Genomic DNA, 18,330 nt, shown 5'->3' with positions numbered 1-18,330 from the left:
CGTGTGCGCGAGAGATTCGCATTCTGTTATCCGTACGCGGTTCGCCTGGCGCTGTGAGTGCCTGCATTATGTAACAATGTGCGGTTGATTGCAGATGCAGTGATGCCGACGAAGATGACTGAGCCGCTGGACACTCTGGCTCCGCTCGACAGTGGTCCCTCGAGACGCAGTCGTCGTAGTCGAACTGCTGGCGATGGCGTAGCAGTGGCGTCCCGAGCGAAGCACGTAGTGTTGACGTTGGCAGGCCACCTTATGTAAAAGCGGAGCGTCCTTGACGGCTGTTGAAGATCTAAGGGATGGAGGTCGCTGTCGCCCAGAACGGCTTAGCGCGAACGATTGCGTGATTACCCAACGTAGAAGGCAGCACCACGTTGGAGTCGCAACTGCGCGTCAAGATCGCACTTTCCCCACATAGCAAGCGCTCTTACTATCTATAAAGCCCTGTCCGCCCTCACTCTCACTCTCACTTCGAGCTCGATCAACCAGTCTTTCACCGATTTTCTTTGACACTTGCTCGCACCTATATAACTGCCACCGCCCACAACTTCCACTCACCTTCCGTTCACCTTTTCCATCTTCAACTCCCATCTCCAACTTTCCCACCCCTCACACGACACTATTTCCCCCAGAACCCAGGCTTTGACAGTCCCTCAACTCAGATCAAGATGGCTCCCAGTATCTTGCTGGAGCCGGAGGAGCCGCCATCCTACTCTCACCCACTAAAGCAGACGTCAAAGACGCACGGCAACGTCTCGCTCGAGGCTCACACTCACGCTGACGGCAACGTCTCGTTCGAATCCTCTCCTACTAATGGCAGTGGCCCCGTTAACGGCAGTAATGGCGCCACGAACGGCAACGGACATCCACAGCGCCAATTAGACGGAAGGGATTTCATTACTTCTCAGTCTCTCCTTCAACAGTCAAACGCCTATGCGTCCGGCAACCAGCGATCAAATGGAGCCTCGAAGAAGCCCAATATTCTGTACATCATGGCTGATCAGATGGCCGCTCCACTTCAGAAGTTCAACGACCCAAATTCGGTCATCAAGACACCCAACCTCGATGAGCTTGCCCGGACTGGAGTCAATTTCTCCAGCGCCTATTGCAACTCTCCGCTATGCGCGCCATCTAGGTTCACCATGTGCACTGGACAACTTCCGTCCAAGATTGGTGGGTACGACAATGCCTCGATCCTTGGTCCTGAGGTACCTACGTACGCGCACTACCTTCGAAGAGAAGGTTATGAGACCGCTCTTGCAGGCAAGATGCACTTCATTGGGCCGGACCAGCTTCACGGATTTGAACACAGGTGAGTTCGTTCGACATGTGACTATAGCTTTTGTTGATCATGTCATTACAGACTCACTTCCGATATCTATCCCGGTGACCTTGGTTGGGCTGTCAACTGGGATAAGCCAGAAGAGCGCCAGGAGTGGTACCACAACATGTCCTCGGTCATGCAAGCAGGTCCATGCGTGCGATCTAATCAACTTGACTATGACGAAGACGTCATGTACAAGGTAAGCAAGCCAACGAACGGATGATCTGATTGCCGATGTGATCTTCATCTGTCTCTAGAACAACTTCCTAATGTAACCATCGCTAGGCTCAACAATACTTGTACGACTATGTACGGTCAGACCCGGAGACTCGTCGGCCTTTTGCCCTCACGATCTCCTTGACACATCCTCATGATCCGTATACCATGATACGGGAGTACTGGGACCGTTACGAGGGCGTCGACATCCCTTTGCCCAAGACGGAAATTGCGCAAGAGGACCAAGACTCCCACTCCCGGCGACTCTTGAAGACCATCGATCTTTGGGACAACCCAGTCCCCGATGAGGCAAAGATCCGTGCTCGTCGCGCCTACTTCGCTGCCTGTAGCTTTGTCGACGATCAGGTCGGAAAGCTTGTAAAGCTTCTCAAGAACTGCTATCTCGACCAAGACACTGTCATTGTATTCTCCGGAGACCATGGCGACATGCTTGGCGAGCGCAGCCTTTGGTATAAAATGTCCTGGTTTGAGAACAGCGCACGGGTACCTATGATCATCAACTGCCCCTCCAAATTCGAACCCAAGCAGGTGAAAGAATCGGTTTCCACGATGGACCTCCTTCCAACTTTTGTTGGCCTGGCTGGAGGAGATGCATCGGCAATACTACCTATTGATGGTGTTAGCCTTTACGAGTACCTCGTGTCGGACAAACCTGGGAAGGATGAAGTGTTTGGCGAGTATATGGGAGAAGGCACAGTCACGCCCACGTACATGATCCGACGCAACCAGTGGAAATACACCTATTCGCTGGTCGACGCCCCGCAGCTGTTCGACCTGGTCAATGACCCACATGAGCTGAACGACCTCGCTACTTCTCAGAAGCCACACTACCAGAAGGTTCTAGCTGAGTTCCAGGCCGAGGCCGATGCAAAGTGGGACTTCCAGCAGATTCATAAGGATGTCTTGAAAAGCCAACGCATGCGACAAATCGCCTGGAGCGCTCTGCAGATTGGTGAGCTTGGAAAGAATTTCCAACAAAGGAATTTTGATTGACTGACTGTGTTATAGGCCGCAAGGAAACTTGGGACTACCAGCCACCTTATAACGATAAGGACCGCTTCATCCGCTCTCACATCCCTCTGGATGATCTTGAGCGCCGCGCTCGCTTCCCGGTCGTAGACCACATAGGTCGCGAGAAGACGGCTAGTGCCTCCCATCACGGCGTCGCTGGGGCTTACGGCGAGTAACACCGCTACCCTTTTCCTACATTGGCTGTCGCACGTCTTGCCCGACTATTCACGAAGTTTTGCTACTCACGATATCATGAACTTATGGCGGATGCTATGCATTTAATTTACTAAAAGCGAGCGGCATTGCCAATTTGATTTACAGCAGGATGCAAGGCGTTGGGCGACATTGAATTCTGTGTATAATAGATAAGACTGCAAATAGGGAAAAGTCTCGGTGTACACCAAATGAAAATATACAAGTGTAAACAGCAGTACCATTATGCGCATAATCGCAATTTTTTTAATTTGTAGCATGACATTGGACAGCGAAGGGACAAGCTTTTGCGTGCTGGGTCTTGTTCCACTATGACACGTGAGGGCGTGGCGTTCGCCTCCACCAGCCGACTAGGTGCGGAAGGTTCCCTTGACGCCCGCATTTCCTCACAACCGTCATACCAATAGCACTCCCTTAACCAGCTCGCCCGTACTTCAACCTCGTTCCGACTCGCACCTACTTTCGATCTTCGACGCCCCTCCAACATCTTTGTGGAAAAATGTCGACCGCCGCCCGCCGCCGCTTGATGCGTGATTTCAAGGTACGCCACTACTTGTCAGTGCCGCAACGAACCCACGGCAACACGATATGGATACCTGATAGAGGGCCATGCTAACGGAGTATGCTACAGCGCATGCAAACTGACCCTCCCGCTGGTGTCTCTGCTTCTCCGATCGCCGACAATGTCATGACCTGGTATGGAGTTCCGCATCACCCCCGCACACGCGACATCCTCCAAGCAGCCTCTCCCCTTATACAGTCCTCCCAAGCCTTTTATCCACAATCACCACTATCAAATGCGTTCTTGCAATTAGCTCGCTGACTCCTGCACAGGAATGCTGTCATCATCGGCCCTGCAGACACACCTTTCGAAGACGGGACCTTCCGCCTGGTCATGCATTTTGAGGAAGCATACCCAAACAAGCCACCGGGCGTGAAGTTCATCAGCCAGATGTTTCACCCAAATGTCTATGGAACGGGAGAGCTGTGTCTAGACATCCTACAAAACCGGTGGTCGCCTACGTACGATGTCGCCGCGATCTTGACGAGTATTCAAAGGTAAGCCGTTGCGAAGGAGCAAGAAGAGCAGCTAGGATTTCGATAGATCGGTGCTGACATTAGGAAGCTTGCTCAACGATCCGAACACATCCTCGCCAGCGAACGTCGAAGCGTCTAACCTGTACAAGGAAAACCGCAAGGAGTACACGAAGCGTGTTCGCGAGACGGTAGAGAAGAGCTGGGAAGACTGAGCTGGCCGGTGCATGAATCGCGGCATAAGACCGTGACATAGCAAGGCAAGGCAAGCATGACATGGGAGTTGGGAAGGACATGGACAGTGTTACAACGGTTATCCTGGCGGCGCAGCGGTTTTATCCTGGTTTCTCTTACAGCGAGGCGTTTGGGGCTGTTTCTTGATGTGTATTGCATGGCAGTATCTTTGTAGTCAATGGACCTGCTCTTCAGTTATCCCGTGTGCTCATTCATGTCGATGGAGATGAGGTGCCACGGCATATCCAAGGCCGACTCATGCAGGGTCCCGTTCTCTTGCAGAGACGTGATGATTGCCATGTCTATGTTGCTGAGAAAAGGCTTCTACCATGCCAGGACTCTACATAGAAGTGCTCTCAGAAGTACTCTAATCAAGCGAGGGTGGGAATGCGTCACGGCCGTTGGACGACGGTTGCGGGGGAGGAGGTAGGCGCGCTACGAGGCTTGCAGGTTGACGCATCAACATACGCCGAAGCCTGCACCCCGACCCAACCCGGCAACGTCGTCTACATCAAGTCAGTCGCTGCACCCGCTGCTCACGCTAGACACGCTCCTTTACGGCTCTTGGCTTGTGCTACTTTGTTTGCGCCAGGAACAGCTCGGGGGTTGTTCCAGTTTGTTCCCCTTAATAAACAGCAGCGGGGCCCTGAATTGCCCACCGCCACGCGCCGAGACACCGCAAGACGTGACGGTACCACGACAGCCTTTCCCGCTGGGCTTGCAGCAACACCTGCAGCCAAGAGTGAGAGAAGCAAGTAGAGGGAGGCCTCTGGGCCGGAACACTATACCGCACAGTAACCATGTCGTAAGTCGCCCTGGTGGTGCGAGCTTGTTTGCGGGGTGGTATGTAGCTAATGATTCGACCACAGGGGCTCCAACACGATCAAAGGTGCGCAGCGATACCGAGAGAGCACGGAATGAGTGCACATAGGTTACTAACCATGGGACAATGTAGTGTTGGCGCGGTTCCGCCCGCAGAACAAGATTGAGATAGCCAGCGGCGGAGAGCCCATTGTCGACTTCAATTCCGAGGACACATGTACAATCCAGGTACGGCCCAGTGACAGAGAGTTGAGGCCATTCCACGCTACGAAACCTGCTAACAACGATATGTACAGTCGAAAGAGGCTGCGGGGGCCTTCACCTTCGACCGCGTCTTCGATATGGCCTCGCGCCAGGCCGACGTCTTCGACTACTCCATTCGCCCGACCGTCGACGATATCCTCAACGGATACAATGGCACCGTGTTTGCTTACGGCCAGACAGGCGCGGGAAAGTCCTACACCATGATGGGTAGTGATATAGATGACGATGTAGGAAAAGGTGTCATCCCACGTATTGTGCAACAAATCTTCGCAAGCATATTGGCATCGCCCAGTAACATCGAGTACACTGTCCGCGTCAGCTACATGGAAATCTATATGGAGCGCATTCGAGATCTGTTGGTTCCACAAAACGACAATTTACCAGTCCACGAGGAGAAGAACCGGGGTGTATACGTCAAGGGCCTACTGGAAGTCTACGTCTCAAGCCAGGAAGAGGTCTACGAGGTCTTGCGAAGAGGCGGAACAGCACGAGCGGTTTCGGCTACAAACATGAACCAGGAATCATCGCGGTCCCACTCCATCTTCGTCGTCACCGTAACCCAGAAGAACGTCGAGACAGGGTCAATGAAGAGCGGGCAGCTTTTCTTGGTCGATCTGGCTGGTTCCGAGAAGGTTGGCAAGACCGGAGCAAGTGGACAAACTTTGGAAGAGGCGAAAAAGATCAACAAGAGCTTGAGTGCGTTAGGCATGGTCATCAACTCGTTGACGGACAGCAAAGCGTCGCATGTTCCCTACCGAGATTCGAAACTCACGCGCATTCTACAAGAATCTCTTGGCGGCAACTCCCGAACCACACTTATCATCAACTGTTCCCCAAGCAGCTACAACGACGCTGAGACTCTAAGTACCCTCCGGTTCGGTATGCGAGCAAAGACGATCAAGAACAAAGCCAAGGTCAATGCTGAACTCAGTCCTACTGAGCTCAAGGCGATGCTCAAGAAGGCACAAGGACAGGTCACGACATTCGAGAAATACGTTGCTGTGCTTGAAAGCGAAGTCACACTTTGGCGCGGAGGTGAAACGGTCCCGAAGGAGAAATGGGCACCGACATTGGAAACAGGCACCACAGCAGGCAGAAGACCACCCACAACACCGCGCGCAGGGACACCGTCAAGACTGGATGCTACGAAGAGCTCGGAGACACCATCACGGCCGGACTCCAGGATGGAACTGGAGCGTGCAAGTACACCGAGCATACCATTGGACAAGGATGAGAAGGACGAATTCCTACGAAGGGAGAATGAGCTTCAAGATCAGGTTGCCGAGAGGGAAAGCCAGCTCGCCAAAGCAGAGGATCAGCTCAAGACTGCCAAAGATGAGCTCCAATACTACAAAGACCGGGATTCCAAAACCAACAAAGACAACGAGCGCATCACTATGGAGTTGAATGAGATGAGGATGCAGGTTGAGAAGATTCAATTCGAGAGCAAGGAGGCGTTGATCACCATGGACGGACTCAAAGAGGCCAACTCGGAACTAACGACCGAGCTAGATGATGTTAAACAACAGCTTCTAGATGCCAAAATGAATGCCAAGGAGACCAGCGCCGCAATGGACGAGAAGAAGAGAAAGAAGGCCGAGGCTATGGCGCAGATGATGGCCGGCTTTGATCTTGGTGGCGAAGTCTTCAGCGACAATGAGCGCAGCTTACGAAAGATCATCGAGCAGCTTGACCAGCTCCATGAGATGAGCTCCTCTGGCGAGGCCATTGCACCAGACGCGATACAAGAGCTCCGCGAGAAGCTCGTAGAAACACAAGGCATCGTACGGCAAGCCGAGCTGTCCCTCACTGCTCGGGGCGAGGAGGACAATGTACATACGAAGCGGCGCGATGCTCTCGAAGCACGCTGCACCAATCTGCAAAACTCATACGAAGAGTTGCTCGAGCGCAATCTTACAGAGGCAGACCGGGAGGAGCTCAAGTCACGTCTCGCAGACGCCTACTCGGCGCGGCAAGAAGGCAATCTGGAGCTTGTCGAGGGTCTGAAGCAGGATCTTGCGCTGAGGGCGGAAGAGAACCAGAAGTTCAGGGCCGAGGTTGACAGTCTACAACAGCGCATCAAGAGTGGTGCAATTGCTAGTGGCGCCGCCAATGGCATCAATGGGAAGACAGTACAACAGCAGATTGCTGAGTTCGATAACATGAAGAAGAGCTTGATGCGCGACCTGCAGAATAGGTGTGAGCGGGTAAGTACTCCCAGAAAGCTTGTACCACGCAAGACAATTATGCTAATTTGCATTCCCTCACAGGTGGTTGAGCTCGAGATCTCACTAGATGAGACACGAGAGCAGTATAACAACGTCCTGCGTACTTCGAACAACCGCGCCCAGCAGAAGAAAATGATGTTCCTCGAGCGCAACCTCGAGCAGCTCACCGTTGTACAGCGACAACTCGTCGAGCAGAACTCCAGCTTGAAGAAGGAGGTCGCCATTGCGGAACGCAAGTTGATTGCTCGCAATGAGCGGATACAATCTCTAGAGAGCCTGTTGCAAGATTCGCAAGAGAAATTGACAGCGGCGAACCATCGGTATGTACACACCCTGACCCCTGCCCTGGAATCTTCACATCCACGACATTGGCTAATGGTGAACAGTTTCGAAGCGCAACTTACAGCCGTCAAAGAACGTCTCGAAGCTGCAAAAGCAGGCTCTACCCGCGGCTTGGGTTCCCCATCTGCCGGCGCGTCTTACGCTTTCGGCGGCGGCGTTGGCTCAAGGATTGCCAAACCCCTCCGTGGCGGAGGTGGACCTGTACAAGACGGACCTGTGCTACCAATCATTGGCAACTTGCAGAAGCAGGATGGCGAGGGTGATGCTAACAAGGCGAAGAGGACAAGCTGGTTTTTCAATTAGCGGCAGGGAGTTAGTAGTGGGTGGCGGGGAAAGAGGGGCTGAGGAGTTGGATATCACTTATCTTGGAAGAAGTCCGGTGATCCCTGGGAGTTCAAGGCGTTGCGCCTCTATGTCATTTGGGCCTCGGTATGGGAGAGGTGCACGACAGGAGGCAGGCTGGACATATCTCCCCTCTCAGTCTCTTACGCGGTCCATGAGAGATGATGAGGGCCTGATGAACGCCGCCATCGCATACACAGGGAGTTTGGACGTTTGGTGGTTTTGCTGCGCTCATGCACTTATACCATAGACTCGTAAAGTTGACTATTCATCTCCGTTCACGAAACGATCACGGCTTCAAACTGTTTCAAGAGGTGCTCTGAAGCTACGACATAGGCACGAAGACTTCTCGACTACAGAGGGGGGCTGGGGGAAGTGCACGATGATTTGGTGAGTTGATGAAGGCAGAATTAGGTATCACTGCATTCGTTGATCTAGCACGAAGTTGTATATGACTTCCCACTCTCACCGTTATTCACAGAGTCAGCCTTCTCCAGAGACACACACAGTGCGGCCAACATCTCCACCCAAAAGCTCCTTCTTCGACCTCCAACTGATAGTTTGCTCACTTCTACCGTGCGAACTGCCTAGTAGTGTAGGGTATGGTTCCCTAGATGGCCTGCAATACCCCGTCGAGGGTGGCGATAGGAGTCTCGCTCCTCAACGCCCTGCATTCTGCTTACGGACTGGCCGACCTTGGGGACGGGATCGCCGACGAGCGCTAGAAGGATCAGTCTCACTCCAATCCGAGCTCTCAGGACGAAGGATGCTCCTACCAGGAAGCTGCTGACCGCGCTCATCACGGAAGCCATGCGCTACAGCCAAGTTTCCCTGCGTATCCACCACAAAGCCACCGGCATACTCCTTCTCCCTGATGGTGGCTTGGATTTCCGAGCAGTACGCGTGCATCTTGTCTGCGTCGTCGAAGATTTGGCGCATCGTATCCTCGTCCACGTCTCCTTGTTCTGCAACGGTACGCTGCCACTTCTTCATCGCGCGCAGGTCGTCCCATATGTACTTGCCCAGGTCGCGGATCAGCGCAATGTCTTCGCGGGACCAGCGCTGGCCGCCTTCGCTGTCGCGCTCGTAGTTGACTACTACGTCGTAGGCGCGTGACGTGCGGCCCATGAGGTCGTCTAGCTCCGTGTCCCAGAGTTGGGGGAGTTGCTCCTCGTCGCGGTCGGGCTTGTTGCGTTTCACAGTCTGTGAGCGACGTCGGTTGAGGGGGGCTGAGTTTGGATACGGAATGCCTTCTTCGAGAGGTTCTTCATGGTACGGCGGTGCAGTGTGTGCTGGAGGGCCATACGTTGGACGGTAGGCGTTCCAGTGCTGGGGCGGTTGACCGCGAAGTTTCTGTTGGTAGGACATGGCTGTTGGTTGAGAAGAGGGACGATGACAGAGATATGGAGTGTAGGGATAATGGGACACCCTTTATAAGAATCAGAAATGTTTTTACGTGTTTGCTGCAGTGAAAGTGAAAGTGAAAGTGTATTGTGATTGTGTCATGCACGCGGGGAATTAGTTTGGAAATAGAGGCTTGAATGACTCAAAGAGCGAGATGCGTCGACAAATAGTCATTTCATTCGTTAGTCTGGCGGATTTTGAGGGTTGTGGACTCTAGGGAGCGGAAAGCCAAGCTGGTGATCCAAGGTTGGAACCACGAGGAAGGTCACGAATAGCGGACCATCTTATTCTGTAATCTTAAAATATTGGGAAAGAGCAGCCAACTCTTGCGGCAGCTACGAAAATAATCAACGGATAGCTGCGTGCGAAAGGGGGGACTGAGTGTATGAGTGTATTCAATATTTTTGCAAAGCTTGTGGTACGAATGAATGGAGTGCCGATGATATGGCATGTACCGACTGCTTACATGAGCGTTGTTTAGGGACGGGCACTCCAGAGCTGAGCAAAGGGTGAGCCTACAGCAATAGGGCGCCTATATAAGTCTAAGGCCCAGCAAAGCTTCGGGATGTCCTGTCATGATTGTTGCCCGGACTTGCAATGTGTTGATGACTCCTTCTGCAGCCGGCATGAGAAGGGGGTGCGAAGAGCAGAGGGCGCGTGGAGATACGTTGGCCCGGACTGTAGTAGCGTCATTTTCCACGATGTGCCTAGGAACTGCACTAAAGAAATAACATAAACAAGGGTACCAGTCTGTTTATTTGGAGCCACAACAAAATTGCATTGTATTGTGGTCGGGCATGTTGACAGTGCAAGGGTACGCGGTTGGTTGCCGTGGAACCCTGGTGCATTGGCCCAAATGCACGCTAAGACGTTCGCGCCATGGTTCTCTTTCAAGCATCCACCAGCCTCCAGGGAAAACAACATCATTGGAACCTTCTTCGCTACAAACACAGACACCCGTGCTGCGACGCGCTTCTCCTTCGCTCAATTGCTTCTTGTTAGCTCCCCACCTGATCTCCCAAGCTCCAGCACCCTGCCATGGCTGCTACGCGCTGCTGAAAGACCCTCGACGTGCCCTGTTGCGTCGCGTCGTGAGCTTCCATAGTCACGCCTGCCCCTCCACCACTCATTCCCTCCCACCACGCCTCAGGCCCAACCACCGCTGATAACTACGTATGGCAGCAGTAGCCATCCCTCCTTCGCCTCAGGTCTCTGTAGTCATGTCGAACCGTCGCGTGCCCCTCGCAAACCTCCAGAATGCTACAAATTCTCCTCTCCGCGCGACTGCCATCGGAGGAAAGCGCCAACGCTCTCACGCGAGTGAACAGCGTGATATGCCCTACGGCCAGCCACCATCAAAGAAGCAGATCATCGAAGTCGACGACGCAGAGGCTCGCCGCCATGGACTAGTTCGCCGGAGTGGGGCCCAGCCCACTGCCTTGACCCGGAAGCTTGAAGCTGCCAGGGAGAACAAGGTGCCCGCAAAACAGGTGGAGAGAGTGCAGCGAGCATCAAACGACCTCGAGACTATAAGGCAATGGCAGCGTCATTACCGCAAGCTGTTTCCTCAATTCGTCTTCTACTTTGATAGCGTGTCCAACCCACAGAAGGACAAGCTCATGAGCAGAGCCCAGATCCTTGGATCAGTACGTGCAACTCCTCTCTCTTCTCCCAATAGTGACTGACCATACCCAGCGTGAGGTTACCTTCTTCTCTCGAGAAGCCACCCATGTCATCACGACGCGTCCAATCCCCGCCGACCTCGATTCGAGCTCCTCATCGCACTCCAAGGGCACTGTCAACCCAGCCCAGCTCGAGAACAAGAAGTCGGTATTCGATGCTGCTCTTCAGAAGTCTAGCCGTGGGGACATCCTGTACAAGGCCAAAGAGCTGAACATGAAGATATGGTCTGTCGAGAAGCTGCAGCGAATGGTGGACACCATGTTCAACAAGGAAACCGGCGAGGATGCTTCAAGTCACCCTACGCGTCAAGGCGTCGCCGCACTACAGCAGAAGGGTCGCCCAGCGGATCTACAGAGGCTGCTACAAAATGAGAAGATGGACCGTGACTATGTCATCGCCTCGCAGGATATGATCCCGTTGCGCGGATACTACATCTATGTTCACGACATGGACGAGGCCACACGACCTGTGATGATTCGAGAATATCAGAAGGTCGAGAAAGAGAAGGGCAAATGGCCACAGTTCCGTGCTTCAGGCAACGGCAAGTGCCCCTTCGTTGAGGATCCCCATTTTGGCCGTCGACAACTAGAGGAACAAGAAGCGCGTCGCGTAGCAAGAGTGGTGGCAGCAGCTCCTCGAACGCGTGCAGCGTCAGCGTTGGAAGAAAAAGCCGCTTTGGGTGAGAACAACAATCTGGCCAGGCGACCTAGTGCCCCTGCCGCGTATGTCAAGGAAGAGGATGAAGATGCGAAACCGTTGGATCCTCCGAAAGCGCTTCCACCGAAGCGTACGAGCACTGATGGTATCCCGCCTATGTTTGGCAGTGCTCAGGCTAGTATCCGAGCCATGCCTCGATTCATTGCCGGAGAGCCAGTCGCTTCTGGTCTCCAAGCATCGAACATCACCTCCGCTATCCGATCTCAGATGATCTCCTCGACCGCTGCTGGACCCCGTGCTGGAAACAGTAAGGAGGTTAATCAGCTGAAGCGAAAGGTTCTTGAGAAGAATAGCGCACCATCGGCAAACAGTGGCCATTCATCTGTCATGAACGATGTGCGGGCGGCACTGAACCAGGAACATACCGAACCTATACGAGCGGCCAAGCGTCGAGCTCAAGAGAACCTTGGTTTCATCCGCGAGGATGGTGACGAAGAGAGACAAGCTCGCAAGGTCGCTGCCCTCCGCAGACGCAAGACGGCTGAGAAAGAGCTTAAGCCCGGTTACTGTGAGAACTGCAGGGAGAAGTTCAACGACTTTGATGAGGTAAGAATTGGTCACGACTCCTTCTACGACAACATGCTAACCATGTTCAGCACGTTGTCTCTCGCAAACATCGCAAGTTCGCAGCAACCACTGAAAACTGGGCCGAACTTGACCAGTTGCTCGCCCAGCTCGATCGCCGATGAGCATTACGTATGCCACCTGCACGGCACACGACGAAGTTGCATCTATAATGGCATTAATGCACGACACAATACCCACGACATAGTTTCCTTTGTCCCTCTTTCTTCACTTCTTGCCCTCCGTCGTATGGCTTTACTCTACGTGCGAATACCCGTTACAATGCATTCCGGAACTTTGAGCATTTCCGAGGCGTGTCTTCCATTCCCTTTTGGCGGCATAGTCTAGTATGGTTATTTTCTAAAGGAGGTACGAGTTCGCTCCCTAGCTTACGATGCATGTGTCATTGTATATATCTATTGCATCATAACCTTTCTGGTTTCTTTTGTTGGGTGTTGCGATTGCAACCCCTGAGGACGGCGTTGACTGTGGTGGTTTGATGGGCATTGTCATACAGAGTAAGATGTAGCGACACATGTGTGCAGGTCTGCGCGATACTGGAGATTATGTTATGCATTACTATCGTATTAGTTATTTAGAAGAGTAGCAATGCGACTGTGATATCGTTCACTACAATCGCCCCCGTTTGCAAGTGATGTGGTTGATTTGGCGGTGGCCCTGATTGGTCAGGCAGCCGTTTACACTTCGCAACTTCCCTTTCTTCACTGTCGCGCTCTTGCTTTTCGCTTCAACTACCTTTCACGTAGTCACTAAACAACCACCAATTTTTTGCATCCGTTGCTACGCGATCATCTCGCTCATTAGCTCCCTCGACCTATTCCCTCTGCCTCCGCTGGTCGAGGGCTGTTCTCCGCTGATCATGTCTAACTCGCCCAAGGAAAGGATACCGGATGAAGACGATACGTCTGAGACTCCTCTGACGATGGCGGCCTCCGTCGTCTTGACGAACTTACCGAAGGATGCATCAAAGGCTCTGGAAACAGCGGGGAACCTGAAAATTCAGAAGAGTATGTGTCCAACGTCGCTCACCCCAAGTTTGATAGTCGATGTTCTAGCTATAAATCCATCGCAACGACGACGTACATTCTCATCGATAAACGTTCCGCCACCTCATTCGTGCCCGGATATTTTCCAGAACTAATGTCCTTGTAGTAACTGTCCGGCTACAACCAATCGGCTCGGCACCTCACTTGAATCAGCGCGTCTTCAAGCTGTCCACGAATCAACCATTCGCAACCATTGTTCGCTTCCTAAGAAAGCGACTGGGCGTCAAAGAGCACGAAAGCGTGTTTTGCTATGTTGGCAGTGTCTTTTCTCCCGCTTTGGATGAAGGCGTCGGGAATCTATGGACTGTAAGCCTCTCAGCAGCCTGGTAACGTGCCAGGGAAGATTTGGAATGCGTTGTCCGTGCTAATACATCTGTTTAGTGTTTCAAGCAGAATGAGGAGCTTGTTGTAGGATATGCAATGTCACCTGCCTTCGGGTGACACGATCCCGTTTCAATGAATTCTGCGGCTGAGGGCCATAAAGCGACAACAGAAGCTCACCACAACCTTTTCAAGACACCAATGCGAAAGAGATACCCACTAGTGAGTGCATGAGTCGACAGCTTTATAATTTATATACTTCTAGAATTGCAGCGCTATGCCAAATCTTGAACATCTTGATTCCTTCAGACCGTTTTCGAAGATGCAGAAACGTGAGTCGCTAAAGTAGCGTGGGTATGCAAATATACAATCACAACCAACGCCAATATCATGCTATTCCCAAGATAATCCCACTATCGTGTCTCCCGCTTCTCTTCGATCAGAGCCTCGAACTCCGTAAGTACCTCCTTCGACATCGGGTACGTGTGCTCCGGTGCAGGATATTCTCGGCTCTTCACTTCGGTCTTGTACTGCGAGATCGCCCTGATGGCTTCGCTCCAAACATTGCCATATTGCTTGACGAATTTGGGGAGGAAACGACCTGGCGGAAAGTTTCCAAGCATGTCAACCTGGACGAGCACTTGACCAGAGCAGCTGTTGCCGGCGCCGATACCTATTGTAGGGATACTAAGCTGCTTGGTTACAATTGCCGCAATCTCAGCAGGCACGGCCTCTACGACCACAGCGAAGGCGCCAGCTTCTTGCACCGCAAGCGCGTCTTCGAGTAATTTCACTGCCGAGGCAGTGCTCTTACCCTGTACGCGGAAGCCACCGAGCGCATTCTGCCTCTGTGGCGTCAGACCCACGTGAGCCAGTACGGGGATTCCAGCTTCTGTGATCTTGGCTATTGTCGGTGCCATTTCCTTTCCACCTTCAAGCTTGACAGACTTGACGCGACCTACTTTGATCATGCGGATAGCTGACGCTAGGGCTTGTTCGGGGGAGATTTCATAGCTGCCCATTGGTAGGTCTCCAACCTGTACCGTATCAGTATACTGACCAAAAAGGAAACCAAGTACCATCACCTACCGTAAAGGCTCCCTTCGTTGCCCGTGCTACGGACTTGCAGTGCAGTAGCATCTCCTCCATCAACACTTCGCTTGTATCCTCCATACCAAGCGCGACCATAGCTAGACTATCTCCGACAAGTATTATATCCATCCCCGCATGGTCGGCAACGTGGGCACTCGGAAAGTCGTGCGCCGTTATCATAGTTATGGGTTCGTTTTTCCGGTACAGACTCTGGAGCGTGTTGATGGTGACAGGCTTGCGGATAGTCGCAGGCGCAGCGCCCATGGGGGAGTGTGAGCTCCATCTGACCTGAGAGGCAGGTAGCAGTACTCGTGGTATCGGCAGTAGCCGCGAGCTGAGAGACCGCGGTGCCGACCAAGCAACCCTTGAAGATGTTCGAAGAGGGTTCATAATAGCACGCGACATCGCAACGGTGTTCGGGTAGTGGATTAGGGGGCGTTGAGGGAGGCGTTGGAATTGTGTTGGGCCCGTGAGGACAATGCGGATGAGTTTTCGGCACCCATCGCTTAGGGCGGAGCGATTTCTTAAATATGGACTGACAATGCTGATATCTTCAGCGCAGTTCTGGTGTTGAGCGGACCGAGGTGTCCGAGCTTTTCAGAGGAGTCAGCCCGGATTGCCCAGCCCGCGCCAGACTCCCTTTGTTAGGGTGGCTCAGCCGAGGAAGCGTGTGTTTGGTGTAGACCACCAGGCTGCAATGGCACAACACGACGGCACCTCTGATGGGAAGAATGAATACGGTCGACCTGGGTTTTGGCATACTGAAGCCCTGCGGAGTGGCCGTTGCACGCATCAGAAGGCGGCCTGGGGACCTCGGAGGAGCTGCGGCGTTGCTACACTGCGATTGGGTGTCTCCTGGTCGTTTCACAGTCAAACCTCTCAATAACTAATTCTGACACAGATTACTAGTTGGCTTAGGCTGATTGTTCTCAAGTTCTTTTCCTATGTTCAAATCAACAACCGTAACTTGTTTGAGGTTGTTTGCAAGATGCAGTCCGGAGTTGGTTAATAGGAGACCTCAGGACGGACTACTGTAGTCACGATGAGATCTAGAATAGGAGCATTGAGTCCAAGGCAGTGATGAGGCAGCAGGCCATATCTTCAGAATCAAATTCTCAAGTATCTCGGTAGATGTTTGCACGATTCTTCAAAGTCGCTTCAAGCATCGAACAAACCGCATGACCGCGCGGTGGGGCTCCGTCTCTCGGCGATGACCTACCGGACTCAGGACGTGCGCAAGCGTGACTTCCCGGCGTCGACGCTCGTGACCGCGACAACCTCAGTAGCAACCCTCTATTCCTTGATCCTAGCATCTTACATCATACTCTCTCCAAGACACGACATTTTCGACGTCCACGACAGCCAACAGCTCATACAAGCCCACAAACGGCCTTATACTGCCAACAAAGCATCTCCGCCCTGCCAGCGAGTCAGCCCCTCCTCCGCTATCGATAGCTCGGCACCCAACGTCACAAGAGCTCTCTCGACCGCATCGAGCGACCGTCCACCAAACTTCACTTGAACCTTCAGCTGGAACAATATAGGACGGAAAGAAGCTGTCTGAAAAAGGCCTGTCCTCAATACCGTCACCATGAGTTCGCCGAAGAGACGTATCGAGACGGATGTAGGTGATATCTCGATCTTTGATACTGTCAAGAGGAGAACAAGAGCTAATGAAAGCCTCCTTTGCTGTGAATAGGTTATGAAGTGGGTCGCGTAAGCTCTGAAATTCCAAGTAAGGTGCTAACAAATAGCAGGATGTATGTTTCTAGCTAAATGCCCGACTGCTTGACCCTGACCCAGACACCCCTGCGGCGTGCTTGCGAGCCAGTACTGACACCCGACAGGCTTATGAGCGACTATGAGGTGACACTGGTCAACGATAACAGTACGCTAGCATGATCTAAACTATACGAGAAACATGGCTAACAGAGTCCAGTGTCAGTCACTCTTCTCGTCCGATTGCCGATCCGCCGACGCACCGTTAACACAACATAGGCAGGAGTTTTACGTTCGATTCAAGGGCCCCGAAGAGAGTACGAAGGCCGTCATACTTGCTAGGGACAACGCTGATGATACACAGCTCCATTCCAGGGTGGCCTATGGAAGATTCATGTCGAGCTTCCCGATCAATATCCGTACAAGAGTCCTAGCATCGGCTTCGTCAACAGGATATTCCACCCCAATATTGATGAGCTGTACGCTGCACCCAGTTCTGATACCTCGGCGTTTTGCTGTCGCTTCGTTCTACAATGATTGTTGCTGACCTGCGCATAGCTCCGGCTCCGTCTGCCTCGATGTTATAAATCAGACATGGTCACCCATGTACGACATGATCAACATCTTCGAAGTCTTCCTTCCCCAACTTCTCCGATACCCAAACCCGACCGACCCCCTGAACGGAGAAGCGGCCGCGCTTCTCATGCGGGAACCAAAGAGCTACGAGGCGAAAGTCAAGGGTACACATACATTGGGCAGCGGCAGGGTAGAACCAGGCTAAATATGTGACAGAATACGTCCAAAAGTACGCAAACAAGGACACAGCCGAAGACTCAGATAAAGACAACGATGACGATGACGAGATGAGCTCCGTCGGCAGCTACGAGTCGGGCGACGAAGATGAAGCGGCGGGCAATATGGAGGACATCTAGGCAGCGATGCTTATGATCAAGTTTAACTCCTTCGTATTGTTCACGGTTATTATTCCTTCTGAATTAGACATGGACGGACGTTCAAGGCGTACACAGGATGCATTAGTACATATTCCCCACCAGTATTGGGAAGCATCAGGGTTGGTTACCGGGTTTGAATTTGTTTATGATTATCTCTTTTACATCAGCGGTACTTCCCATATCTACTGAAGCAGCGGGGTCTGTTCGCGATATGACTAGGTGAAAGAGATTGTATGGCTTCTCGAATTTCGGCCAGTTAGGCAGCAGCAGGACGCAGGTATTGTGTATGGTCAAGCTTTTCTTTTGTTCAATTATACACACTTTTTCTATTCAACTACTTGACTCTTCTCAATCCAATCTCCTTATCAGTCTTCTTGAAGGTCTATGAACTTGCGATCAAGCTCCTTCCTTTGGTCTCCAGGTCTTCAAGCTCTCGATTTGACATATGATTCCCTTCTTTCGTACCTCATTTGTCTGCGTTGCATGGGCCTGGTAGTGTCACTCGTGCGGTTTATGCCTAAGCATTCTGGGCTACATATCAATAAGGTCGGCGCCAACGTCATAGCGAGCGCGGGCAGAGATTCTCAGTGAGCCGATATGTATGCACAGAGCTTTCGAGGGCCATGCGTGTCGCTTCAACAGGGGTGTCCTACGTCTTTTGGGTTCCCGATTGGTCAAGAGGAGGATCGCAACGGTGAAGATTAGCACAAATCGATGCCACCGACCGCTTCTCCTTCCCCGCTTCATCTCTCTTTCACCGA

General features: G+C 52.5%; 7 protein-coding genes across 7 annotated transcripts; 5 read left to right on the top strand and 2 right to left on the bottom strand.

Moving 5' to 3' along the window:
* Positions 1–244: 244 nt before the first annotated feature.
* K460DRAFT_311199 (choline-sulfatase) lies at positions 245–3,001 on the top strand. Its single transcript, XM_040930176.1, has 4 exons — positions 245–1,309; positions 1,361–1,520; positions 1,607–2,510; positions 2,567–3,001. The coding sequence occupies exons 1-4, from the start codon at positions 666–668 to the stop codon at positions 2,743–2,745; spliced, it is 1,887 nt and encodes a 628-aa protein (XP_040787694.1). The 5' UTR covers positions 245–665; the 3' UTR covers positions 2,746–3,001.
* A 201-nt stretch (positions 3,002–3,202) lies between these two features.
* Positions 3,203–4,101, top strand: K460DRAFT_366016 (ubiquitin-conjugating enzyme E2 2). Its single transcript, XM_040933286.1, has 4 exons — positions 3,203–3,323; positions 3,414–3,478; positions 3,617–3,841; positions 3,909–4,101. Exons 1-4 carry the CDS (start codon positions 3,282–3,284, stop codon positions 4,030–4,032), a joined length of 456 nt encoding a protein of 151 aa, XP_040787693.1. The 5' UTR covers positions 3,203–3,281; the 3' UTR covers positions 4,033–4,101.
* Positions 4,102–8,392: 4,291 nt separating this feature from the next.
* On the bottom strand, positions 8,393–9,786 carry K460DRAFT_103542 (uncharacterized protein). Its single transcript, XM_040926510.1, has one exon. It carries the CDS (start codon positions 9,415–9,417, stop codon positions 8,710–8,712), a length of 708 nt encoding a protein of 235 aa, XP_040787692.1. The 5' UTR covers positions 9,418–9,786; the 3' UTR covers positions 8,393–8,709.
* An 887-nt stretch (positions 9,787–10,673) lies between these two features.
* Positions 10,674–12,542, top strand: K460DRAFT_405402 (uncharacterized protein; the record flags this gene model as incomplete). Its single annotated transcript, XM_040936845.1, has 3 exons — positions 10,674–11,099; positions 11,149–12,399; positions 12,450–12,542. The coding sequence occupies 3 exons, from the start codon at positions 10,674–10,676 to the stop codon at positions 12,540–12,542; spliced, it is 1,770 nt and encodes a 589-aa protein (XP_040787691.1).
* Positions 12,543–13,297: 755 nt separating this feature from the next.
* On the top strand, positions 13,298–13,925 carry K460DRAFT_354978 (ubiquitin-like protein ATG12; the record flags this gene model as incomplete). The annotated part of the gene is made up of 3 exons (XM_040931839.1): positions 13,298–13,445; positions 13,591–13,790; positions 13,866–13,925. The coding sequence occupies 3 exons, from the start codon at positions 13,298–13,300 to the stop codon at positions 13,923–13,925; spliced, it is 408 nt and encodes a 135-aa protein (XP_040787690.1).
* A 293-nt stretch (positions 13,926–14,218) lies between these two features.
* Positions 14,219–15,302, bottom strand: K460DRAFT_376615 (uncharacterized protein; the record flags this gene model as incomplete). Its single annotated transcript, XM_040934896.1, has 2 exons — positions 14,219–14,842; positions 14,895–15,302. The coding sequence occupies 2 exons, from the start codon at positions 15,300–15,302 to the stop codon at positions 14,219–14,221; spliced, it is 1,032 nt and encodes a 343-aa protein (XP_040787689.1).
* Positions 15,303–16,156: 854 nt separating this feature from the next.
* K460DRAFT_366008 (uncharacterized protein) lies at positions 16,157–17,990 on the top strand. The gene is made up of 8 exons (XM_040933285.1): positions 16,157–16,521; positions 16,597–16,605; positions 16,626–16,627; positions 16,745–16,785; positions 16,895–16,933; positions 16,981–17,095; positions 17,175–17,356; positions 17,409–17,990. The coding sequence occupies exons 1-8, from the start codon at positions 16,489–16,491 to the stop codon at positions 17,546–17,548; spliced, it is 561 nt and encodes a 186-aa protein (XP_040787688.1). The 5' UTR covers positions 16,157–16,488; the 3' UTR covers positions 17,549–17,990.
* The last annotated feature ends 340 nt before the right edge of the window (positions 17,991–18,330 follow it).

The sequence above is a fragment of the Cucurbitaria berberidis genome, assembly GCF_010015615.1.
Source record: "Cucurbitaria berberidis CBS 394.84 unplaced genomic scaffold K460scaffold_3, whole genome shotgun sequence".
NCBI lineage: Eukaryota > Fungi > Ascomycota > Dothideomycetes > Pleosporales > Cucurbitariaceae > Cucurbitaria > Cucurbitaria berberidis.
The sequence above is the reverse complement of the archived record's forward strand: the minus strand, read 5'-3'. Positions and strand labels throughout refer to the sequence as shown.

Bases quoted from the DNA above. Each gene is read 5' to 3' on its own strand.
- K460DRAFT_311199 (XM_040930176.1), top strand. From the start codon at position 666: ATGGCTCCCAGTATCTTGCTGGAGCCGGAGGAGCCGCCATCCTACTCT. The intron at 1,310-1,360 runs GTGAGTTCGTTC...ATGTCATTACAG, and splicing joins CTTCACGGATTTGAACACAG to ACTCACTTCCGATATCTATC. The intron at 1,521-1,606 runs GTAAGCAAGCCA...AACCATCGCTAG, and splicing joins ACGAAGACGTCATGTACAAG to GCTCAACAATACTTGTACGA.
- K460DRAFT_366016 (XM_040933286.1), top strand. From the start codon at position 3,282: ATGTCGACCGCCGCCCGCCGCCGCTTGATGCGTGATTTCAAG. The intron at 3,479-3,616 runs GTATGGAGTTCC...ACTCCTGCACAG, and splicing joins GCCGACAATGTCATGACCTG to GAATGCTGTCATCATCGGCC. The intron at 3,842-3,908 runs GTAAGCCGTTGC...GACATTAGGAAG, and splicing joins ATCTTGACGAGTATTCAAAG to CTTGCTCAACGATCCGAACA.
- K460DRAFT_103542 (XM_040926510.1), bottom strand. From the start codon at position 9,417: ATGTCCTACCAACAGAAACTTCGCGGTCAACCGCCCCAGCACTGGAAC.
- K460DRAFT_366008 (XM_040933285.1), top strand. From the start codon at position 16,489: ATGAGTTCGCCGAAGAGACGTATCGAGACGGAT. The intron at 16,934-16,980 runs GTACGAAGGCCG...GATGATACACAG, and splicing joins ATTCAAGGGCCCCGAAGAGA to CTCCATTCCAGGGTGGCCTA. The intron at 17,096-17,174 runs GTACGCTGCACC...ACCTGCGCATAG, and splicing joins CACCCCAATATTGATGAGCT to CTCCGGCTCCGTCTGCCTCG.